We start from the raw sequence: 11,185 nt of genomic DNA on the forward strand, positions 1-11,185 counted from the left end.
AAAAAAAATCAGAAAATAGTAAAATTACTCTATCCTAAACCACACATCAGCATGCTGTCACCCTAGTTCTGATGCTTACCAACACCTGCATTCACCTCTGGAGCAAAGATCTATCCATAATCTGCACACATTACGCTTTACACTAATAATTACCCCTACTCCCCACTACACAGCACAGCTTTTGCTGGAGGAAAAGGGCTGCTATTTTCAGTTACTTGAACAACGGAAGTGGCCTAGAGACAAGACCATGGATACATATCCCATTACAAGCACAGTCAGACAACAGACAATGCTTCATCAGCATGGCCAAAACTAAGGCATCAAACTCTGTAACTCTGTAACAAAGTGAGATTTGTGCCTGCCTACCTTCCTACCTCTGCATGCTACCCCCTGATGGCATGATTCACTGACAGTCTCATTCAGCATACTGAACCCACTTAGCACAAGTCATACTTTTTAATGGGACAGCATATTCAGGAAAATACACTAGACAAAGTGGGTCTTTTTGGGAGGATTTATCCGTAAAGCAAAGGAGACACTTTGAAGTCTAGCTGAGCAGGTAGCAAATATCCAGAAAAAGTTCTTTTCAAGGGTGGAGAGAAGTGATGACTAAAGAATTAAAAAGCTACTAGCAGACTTGCTAAAAAAGACACTGTTATTCAATAGTATCTAAAATTTGAAGAGCTGAAGAAGGAGCAAAGTGCAAACCTCTCATAATGTACAGCCATTTGATGGTAAGTTTCTACAGCAACTCAAGGAAGGAAGTGGATAAGTGAACAGAGAGATCTATGGAATTCAAAGGAAGAAGAAACTTAAAAGTAACTTAGAGGAAAAAACCAAGAAAGTTGACATGGAAAGAAAAGAGGATGACAGAACTGCTTCTTTAAAACAAGTTGTGGAGAGGTAGGTAAAAAAAAATTGAAGATCATCTGCCAATTATTATCTAATTTTAATTCATAGTGAAAAGGGAAATGGTACTTATACATTTTAGTTTAGGTCCATATGACATTCCAACACTTTTACTCAGAAAAGTGATAAAAACCTTATCTCCCACTACATGGACAACTTTTAAAAAACAGCCTACTTTGACACAGGTCAAGCTGTCTCACAGTTAATTGTTTTTTCTTCAGAATTTTGAATCCAGGCAGCTTTTTTGAGTTAAGCAGTTGCCACTTCTGTCACCATAACCTTTCCATAAGCCAGGATTACACTGGAACATTACGAGGTAACAACGTAAGCATCAAAAGTGGCAAAAGAATGGTATCACAGCATTATACACTTTTAATCATCTACTGCCTAGATAGATGTTTTTAAAGGTATGTGTAGTGCTGCTTAAAGGATTCCACTCTTCTAAACAATCTAAATATCTCCACATTTTTTCTTTATGAATTTTTCAGAATCTACCTCTAATACTGTTAAACTGCAAATATGGAGACTGCAATTTATTTCTACACTGTCTCACAACACCCAGAACTCTGAGGGCTTCAGCGGTACAAATAATGTAGTTTTCAATCTTCTAGATGAATCCTTAGGAGTAAGTAAAGTAACTAGGATACTGCACTGGCAAACATAGGAATAGATGTATCTAAACTGCACAAATTAAGCTGCTATCTTTGATTACAGAACTACAGGAAGTGTTTAAAGTCACAATTGTGGCTTTCACCCTGACACTGTAAAGTGAACAGTATCAGTGTATGTCTGCCCAGGATAATGGCTCTATAGACAGAGGTACTTCTGGAACAAAAGTGGAAGATATTAACTACTTAAAATCAATGCTTCCTTTTTTTCTGTTTATGATTTTGCTTCACTGAACCTGGAAGACTGAAATCAGCTTATGTCCGTTTCATGTGTGGAGTCCATGGCTTAGTGCAAGGACTTGGCAAAGCTTTAAGTTTTCTGTCCTGCTGGGAAGCATCTAAAGGTGTGCCTCAAACTGATTTAGAGTATTCACGTAATAGCAGCAACCTTTAATCCAGTTCAACAACACAATTCCCTATTTACCTCCTACATGAAATAAAGGTAAAAATAAAAGAAATTATGAAAAAATAAATTTTATTTTTGTAATAAAAAAAATGACTACTTAAATGAATGTGGCAAGTGTATATGAAATTGATAGTATTAACATATACAGGGCACTTATTGTAGAGAGTACATCTTTTAGCCAGCACAGCTCTTTGGATTTTCAGTCACAGATGCTTCCTAAAGTGGCATTTCTCCCTCCAGCTGTTCTAACTCCTGACTCTATGCTGTTAGCGTATGTCATCACCGGGTCCTACTGGGCAGAAATAATAAACATTTGCATAAATCTTAAAGAATCAGAAAAAGAAAGAATAACAAGATAATTACTTAACAAGATGACAAGTAATCAATCATCTTTGTTTGCTTATTTTCATGCAGATTTATCTTTCCTTCAATAAAGCAGTCCATTGAATAGACTCATTTCTTCCTCTAAGTTCCTTGGGAAGATACCCACTTTGAGCAGAGGACAAAACAGACATCGAAGCTAAAATCCACGAAAGGTCATAGCAGCTTTATGCTTTAAGCATACGACAGAGATAAAGCTGTTCTTAAAGAAAAAACATATCAAAGATTAATTCTACTATCCTCCATCTGTCTCACTTAAGATACAAAACCAGGTAAGGTCTGAAACTCACCTGCAGATATCTTACCAGTCCCCTTATATTCCGTTACAGATAAACGTGCAAACCCATTAGCTGACCCAAGCTCTGACACAGAGATTTGGTAAGGTGGTCTCAGTTTGATTTCTGTCTGCATGTCAGCAAGATTCATCTTTGTTGACAAAGAACGTGTGTTGTTATATCTCTGTTTGGTCCTCTGGATGAAATTATCTGTATGAAGTTTAAAATAAAAAGGTATATCCTTACGGTCTTTTGTTAATTAAATAATCCAACACCATGCTGCTTTATGTACTACATACTTCACAAACTGAAATAGATTGTTTGAAATGCTTGTATTTATCCTGGATTTTTTATACTATTTCTGGTTTGTGACTAATATATCATGGCCTGTTTAATTTTGCAGTAAAAAAAAAAAATTAAGCTCTAGAAATCTAATTACTTAATAACTGTGAATAAACTAATGACCTTTCACTGCATGAGACTGAAAGCATTGCTAATATAATGGATTTACTACACTTATTCTAGCTTCTCTGTTAGTTTAGTAAATGCCCTTATGAAAAAAATAACTCCTGAATTCAAGTATAAACTTAACTGAGAATGAAATGTGCTTGCAAAATATTCAGGTGGAAAAAATTAATAGTCTATTATTCAGATATGAAGACTACAGTCTACATTCTAGCCTAACAACCTGTAAAACAAAGAAGGAGTCAGGGGGAAAAAAATGTGTTTGTAGAGATCTTAAGGAAGACAACAATATTATACAGCAATTGTTAAAAATTGCCTAAATTACAGACAGGAATTAACCAACTGGAATATCTTCCCACATATTTCTACAACTGCAGTTCTTTTTGCTCTAATGCATTTTATAAGAATATTTAAAATAAGTGCTTCAACATATAGTATTAAAGTGACAGATCTTAATGGAATCCGTAACAGCTGTTACCTGGTATATATAAGATTAGTTGGGTTTGGAGCTTTCATGACAGAAAATTAAATGCTTCACTGTTTCATAAAACAAAAAAAAATAATATCTTCCTGAACAAAAATTACAGCACAGCTGAGGGCAAACACAAAAGTGCAGTCTTTTACTTGAGTAATGTATGAAGCTCAATACATTTACAGGTCAAGTGTTTCAAGAGGTATGAAGTCAAACACCTCCTAGTATTATTAACTAGGAGAAGATGAACTCCAGATTTGGTCAAACAAGGCTTAAATCAAAACCTGCTGGAATGAACAGAGATTATAAACGAGTTTGGATAAAACTCTAGTAGCTTCATTTAATGCCCACAGAAGTATTTCTTTATTGACTCTATAAAATGGCTTGTTTTTTTTAGTTTGTATGCGTCTAGTTGCACATCTAGACAGATAGCTACTCATTTCTCTTAGTGTGAGAACCAAGGGAAAAGAAGTCAGATCCTTACCAAACTCTATAAAACAATATGGTCTGACAGCAGTATTTGTCTTCATCATATTGTAGGTAGTGATGAACTCTTTCTGAAGCTCATCCAGGAAGCAGAAAGCCAGGACACTGGGATAATCCTCAGTGCACAACATCATATAGCTTACTCCCAGAGAACTTATAAAGCTGCAATCAAGACAACAAATTCAAAATTTCAAATTTAAATCTTGGTAATTTGCTGCTTTAGTAATCTGAGCTTATATTCTATAATAAGAAAGCAAAAACTGCTCTGGGGTAGCAAAGGAATTGACATTTACTGAAAAGTCCAACACTACTAGAAAAAAAAAAACTTTTTTTTTTTTTGTTTTGTTTTTGTTTGTTTTTTTTTTTACACATGTACACATTCTCACATACATGGAACAAAAAACAACATGAAGTTGCAGTTTTAAAAAAAAAAAAAAACAAAACAATTGAATGGAAACATTTAGTCCATAATGGACCTAGTCCTGAGAAATGCTGGAAACTCATATACCAATGGGAGATGGAGAAGTCTGAGCACTTTCTAAGATCGTTCCACCAGTATAACTTCCACATGTTTGCTAGGGGCTGGATAAAATTACCTCATTTAAAGCAGCATATCTAAATCAGAATCAGAACTTAACTCTTAAAAGTTAAAGTGCAATTGCCAACTACATACAGTGCACCTAGTTACCAGTGCTAAGCAAAAAGGAGAATGGTCACATATAATGCAAAATTCTGAGTAAACAATAAATTCAAAGAATTCTTTCACAGTAATCCAAGTTTTATGCTGCCAACAAGGGGAAAAAGAGCATCTTCTGAATTCCTAATTAATTAGTGTTGTCATCCTTGTGAAAGTGCTGAATGGAGCACTGCCTTCACACCAGAAAAATCATTCCCACCCTTCCTAATTCCCATGTGCCATATGAAATAATTATTGAATTTTAGGGCGTGTTTTCTCTGAAGTCAACAGAAATCCTGGAGGTGCAATAAAAGGGCCTAATTCTATAACATCCTAACCACAAGTTTTCAGAAATAATAAGTTATTAAAGTATTTGGGTAGTTTTTAAAATCTGTGCAGACTAAAAAGAGAAAACAGATGACCAGTTCTTGAACTAGGAAGATGAAGACCAAGTCTGGTCATTTTCATATAAGAAACAACTTTGAAATTTAATAAAATATTTTTAGTACATCAAGGACTTTGACATTTATAAAATACACTAGAACTTCCACCAAAGTTTGAGTAGTTTTCAAATCTTCCTATGATTTCTGAATTTTAAATTTCTGATATATAAATATTGCCAAAAATTAATCTTAGTTTGATTAATCATTTCTAATGTGAAGTGTTAACTTAGAGATGGACACAACCCAGTATGTCACAAATATGTAAAAAGAGAAGTCTTACTTTATATTATACTGCCCAGTTTTCAGAGTACATCTATCAGGAAGCTGAGAAAGTTTCTTTGAGAGCATTTTAAAATATTTTCTACATTCTTGCATTCCCGTGCTCTGGTCATAATCCGTAGAAGCAGACAGTGGGAGTCCATCCCTCACACGGACCACAGAGGCAGACAAAATCATAGACATTGCCAACAGAGTTAACGACAGCCTACAACAGAACACAAATCATGAGGAATCATCACTAAGGTAAAAGCAAAACCAACGGATTCTAGTGTGATTAATCAAGCTTCTTGAGCTGCGTACCGAGTCTTAAAATGGGACACAGAGGATTTTTAACTCTTTTTAACTATAACTCAGATTAGAGTCAGAAATCAAGGATCAGAACAGCAAGTGATGTAAACCAGCTTTCCCAACTCACAATGGAATTTCTTAAACATTAAATACATTTTAAAGAAAATGGAGACCCAGTTAAGAAAAATCTGCAAAACGTGTTTATCAGTATTACACAAGTACAACTGAGCAGGTTGAAATGGTACCTGCAAAGCCTACATGCTGTTACAGTGTGTGCTGGTTTTGGCTGGGATAGAGTTAATTTTCTTCATAGTAGCTGATATGGGGCCACATGTTGGACTTGTGCTGGAAACAGGGTTGATAATACAGCGATGTTTTAGCCATTGCTGAGCAGTGTTTACAGACTCAAGGCCTTTTCTGCTCCTCACACCTCTGCACCAGTGAGTAGGTGGGGTGCACAAGAAGTTGGGAGAGGACACAGCTGGGACAGTTGACTCCAATTGACCAAAGGGTTATTCCAGATCATAGGATGCCCTGCTCAGCATATACAGCTGGAGGAAGAAAAAGGAAGCGGGGAACAGTCAACGTGGTGGCAACTGTCTTCTTCGGAAAATATTTAATTTTCAATGCACAATACTTAAAGCTTTGTGGAATACAGTCACTTAGAAGAAGTTGTGTATTTAAATGCTTTTTGATCAGAGAAAATTTATAGCAGGCATTTAGCAGTATAAACACACATCCTGCAGACAGTCTTCCAAAAGTAAAGATACATTTTTTAAAACCTTCAAGTTCTTAAATTTTTACATTAAATCAAAACATGCAAAAGTTTAACAAGACAAGCATTAAAAGAAAGATTACTTATCTGCTAAGTATCAGTACAGAAATTTGTCCTCGTACAAGTGGGCGAACTGCTACAATTTTTATGAAGGTAAAAGCAAACACTTCCTCAACTCTTAACACTGTTCTGCAGACTCCTACCATATACTACACCTATCACTTAAATTATGAAAAAAATAGATTTCTGCCTCCCTCAGATGATGCTACTCAAGTTCCATACAGTCACAAACTGCAAAAGAAAACAGATTTCTGAATACAGATGAAATATGCTTTTATGTGCAATACTGACATGTTTACAGCACCTTTCAAACTATGACATTAAGGGTGCCTGACAAGCCTTAGCAACTGAAGGACTGTAATCTGAAAAGTCAGGAATCCAAATTTTCCCAAAATAGCACTGCCTCTCCATAAAAGAGAGAAAATGGCTATTTTTTTTTCCCTGAATGCTCACCTCCCCTATTTCCCACTACTCAAATATATGTATCACGATACTTCCTGAATAATAATCAATACTCAGGTTCTTCAAGTGTATTTAATACTCAGAAAGAAAGAGGTATACAATAATGAAAACAATGAAAATGTGTTGTACCTTTCAAATTAAGAAATTCAGCCTCATCAGCAGCCAAACTTCAATCTGTTTTGAGATGCATCACATTAGCTATATATATTCCAAATTAATACCCTCGTATTTTATTTCCATAGCATACCAGATTCACTAAAGCCAGAACAGCAGTGGAAGCCACTGTTGCCTGTGGTCTGCTGAATACCTTTGGGCTTTTATCAGGTACACTTGTTATTTCAGCACTTCATGGCACAATTCCCTACGGTATGAAGCACTTTGATCAGCTGGACACAAAAACAGAAAACAAAACAACTTTAGGACTCGCCCTCAATTAGTTTGCTGGAGTGAAGCATTCTGGAACTTAAACCCATAGTTCTAGAAACTTTTACCTATCTCTGCTTGAGTTCATTCGCGTGGTCCCAGCAGGACAACTCCCATGGAATGCACATGAACACGTTCTCTGAACTATGCTGCTAACCATACAACCATGGTAGCAGCTCAAGACCATGACAAAATGGCAGAGCAGCTTTAAATTGTAACAGTTCTCCAACACTTACCACCTCTACCACTTGGAACTCAATCCTGGAAAAGCATTCTGGGAGCTATATCAATAGAAACAAAAGTGCAATGATGCAACAGCAAAGTTTTAAACTCCTCTCACTAATTTACCTGCACAAAAGGTAATGTCATGGATCTGCATTTCCTCTGATGAAGCAGTTAACTTCATTAGCACCTAACGTGAAGAAAGGAGCATAGCTCCATGTCCCACTTTAGGAAAAGGTAGTGAACAGGGCAGCAACCACTGCAGGAGAAACTCAGAATCCTGTAGCCAGCTCTCAGAAGGAAAAACACTGTTCTCTTCACTTTCTAAATGATCTCGATGGTCAAAGTTCATGTTGAGCTATTTGATGAGATAAGGACAAAAGACAAAGTTAACAAATGTATTTACTGGCTAACAACATTCTTCAGCTCTTTTTTGTAAAAGCATGCTTATTGGAAAGGCCTGAATACACCCCAGTTACTCAAAAGTTACTCAAGTAAAAAGAAAACTAGAATAATGGAAACATTTAAATGATTCTATGTTTTTTAAGTGATGTTAGGAAGTCCCATCACTTCAGCCATTTAAAATGGGAAATACATTATCTGCCTGCACGGTACCTGAGTAGCTCAAGGCAACACCACCTTTGATTCTGAATCCCATCATTCACCTCATACACCAAGTTTAGTTAACCTATAATCTCCCCTGATCAGCAACTTGAACACTTTGGGAATATAATACAACACAACCACAGCTATATTTCCAAAGCATTAAGATTTGCAATATTCAATCTAACAGTAGTTGTTTAACTCCTACAACTAAGGACAAAGAAAATCATATCACAAGCAGCAGCATGGATGCATGGAAAACAAAGAAAAGGATAAATACCCCTTCAGAGGTATTCCTTCAGTTTTTATGTCTATTCAATATGTAAATAAATATTAGCATAAATCCAGAACAAAAACAGTTACTTTCTTCAAGACTCCTACTTATATTTAAAGCAATTAGGCCCTCTAAGAGAAGATAAGCTCCCATTAAAACCTACCAGTTTTCTTTATGTACTGTGAAACCATACAAGGTAAAAACTGTGTTTAGATGAACAGTCTTAAGATCACCAATCAGCAAGGTTTTGTTATCATCATACTAAAAACCCACCCAATGAAAATGTACTTTTTCCTCAGCTTCCTAACAGCAAACTCAGAAAGCTACCTAAAAAATGAAGCTAATAAAAGAAAATCACTTTGGTTGCAAGATCACACATATGAAAAGAGGTGTGTAATACACACACTGTAACAGAACATTCAGCCCTACTTGAAAATGTATTATTATAGGAAAAAAAAAGGTGTACTAAATCTTCAAAATGAAAGTGCTACTTTGCTCAGCTCTCAAAACAATACAGCGCTACAGAAGGAGCCAAGTGATTCATTTGATACAGACTTAGAGCTAGAGATTGAAGAAAGAACATTAAAGATATGGTAGTGTTTTTAGAACTACCTTTAAATGTTTTTTTAAACATCTACTCAAAACTGCAGAAGGTAATTCACCATACCATTACAAATTTCATAGGTTTTCCTCCCAAAACTTTTATATCCATCAAACGCCTGTGGATGACAAAAGACTGCACTTCCACTACAGATGGTGTATAAATCCATTACAGGCACAAAGAAATGAACGAGGATTTGGTTTGCTATCTCACCCCATGACACAACTCAAGATTATCAAGTGCAACCAGCATTAGGCTCCCAGGTGCCAGACAGTTCTTCACAAACTACGTGGTTAGCCAGTGGAACTGCTTGTCACAGGATGCTGTCAATACTGAAATCTTATGTGAATTCAAGAGGCAACTGGAAAAGTTCATGGAGAATCACAGAATGGTTTAGGTTGGGATCCTAGAGATCATCTAATCCAATCTCCCTGCCATGGGCCAGGACGCTTCGCAACTAGCCCAGTTTGCTCAAGGCCTCATCCAACCTGGCCCTGAACACCTCCAGGGAGGGGCATCCATAACTGCTCTGGGCAATCTATTCCAGAGTCTCACCACTCTCATACTGAAGAATTCCTTCTAGTCTAAATCTAGAAGGCACAAGGATTATTACAACTAAAACACTACCGTTTGCTCAGTAAGATTCTGGCCCCTAAACGATGACCAATAGAGAGTACTCCATGCTTGTGCTATTTTTACATTTCCCTGTGTGCACCTACTTCCGGCCCATCTTTATTTGTTCCTCCTGATACCAAAATTCCACAGCCCTCCTTGCAAATGAGGGCTGGGAGGACTCATGGAAACGAGGAACACAGAGAAAGCTGAAATAGTCGTTCCTCTATTACTTCACCATCCCGAAGGCTGTCCAATTTATCATACACCTGCCAAACTCCACTGCTTTCACAAGTAGGCATTACCACATGTGGCTTCAGTCTCTTTCCTCCTACGAGTAGGAAATCTCATATGATAGAAACCAGAAGCTGTTTTACTGTACTTTTTTTGAGGACAAATTCAATTATCATGTTTGTTTTTCTGTTACAACAGTACTTGATGCTGAGGAGCATTTAGAAAAGCCTAAAAAGTGGTAGATGTTCCAGTCTCCCGTAATACATTGCCCTTCCTACCTGTGATCTGGTAGTAATTGTTTTATACCTATCAGACATCTCATAGCTTTTTTTACAAGTTTTTGAAAGTGACTAATGAATATGGTTTCCTCAGGATACTCCAATTTTTTTTTTAAAATCCATCTGGCTTTACAAAAACTAGAAGAGATTCTAAGTAGATCCAGTGTAATGGCAAGCCTACACCTCCTGCACCTGCTGGCCATCAGCACCAACTTCATCAAGTCACTGCTTGCCACGGTGTCTGCTTCTCACACTAACCTTCCATCAAACTGGGAAGCGGCTGCACACTGTACACCTGCTTGATGCAGAACAAAGAGAGAGTTTCTGTGCTTACTCCAAGCATGCATAACTGTTGGACAATTTATTGTCCCCTCTTTTGAGAGTTGTGGCAGCTGTATTACACAGGCAGGAGTCTTAATACTTCCACTCCACAGCATACTTCAAAAATCCGTGTTACAAACTAAAGCGTTACAGAAGGACGCAACAAATAAAGCCACTTTGACATCATCAGGTATGATCAGACAACGAAATAATCCTAAACCATTAGCCCATATAATCCCACTTCTGATAAAGCAGAGGCAAAACAGACCTCGGAAATAGAACCAAGATGCTGAAAAACGAAGGGAACAGAACAAGCTGCACCCCAGAGTTTGGGCATCTGACCCTTCCATCTACTACCTACCTACACGGCAGCTTCGACGCGATCATTTGCACTACTTGCAACAGCAGCCAGAGCAGATCGAGACAACGCGTTTACCGATTCGAACGGGTTCACTGCGCTTCAAGACCGCACCTCACACAGAAGCGCCGACGGCGGCACCGACGCCGGGAGCGGGACAGACCCGTGCCACGGGCCGCGGCCGCGGAACGGCACTCACCCAGAGGCCCGAACT

General features: G+C 37.4%; 1 protein-coding gene across 1 annotated transcript in view; it reads right to left on the reverse strand.

Moving 5' to 3' along the window:
- Positions 1-8,055, reverse strand: part of SEC22A (SEC22 vesicle trafficking protein homolog A (S. cerevisiae)) — a 17,309-nt gene extending 9,254 nt beyond the window's left edge. The window contains exons 1-4 of the mRNA XM_008949012.1: positions 7,817-8,055; positions 5,462-5,665; positions 4,061-4,224; positions 2,655-2,849 (exon numbers count right to left, since the gene is read on the reverse strand). Coding sequence (XP_008947260.1) covers positions 2,655-2,849; positions 4,061-4,224; positions 5,462-5,643 — 541 coding nt within the window. The 5' untranslated portion in view covers positions 5,644-5,665; positions 7,817-8,055. The remainder of the gene's footprint in view (positions 1-2,654; positions 2,850-4,060; positions 4,225-5,461; positions 5,666-7,816) is intronic.
- Positions 8,056-11,185: the final 3,130 nt, after the last annotated feature.

This window comes from Merops nubicus, unplaced genomic scaffold (genome assembly GCF_000691845.1).
Source record: "Merops nubicus isolate BGI_N331 unplaced genomic scaffold, ASM69184v1 scaffold12191, whole genome shotgun sequence".
NCBI classification, from domain to species: domain Eukaryota; kingdom Metazoa; phylum Chordata; class Aves; order Coraciiformes; family Meropidae; genus Merops; species Merops nubicus.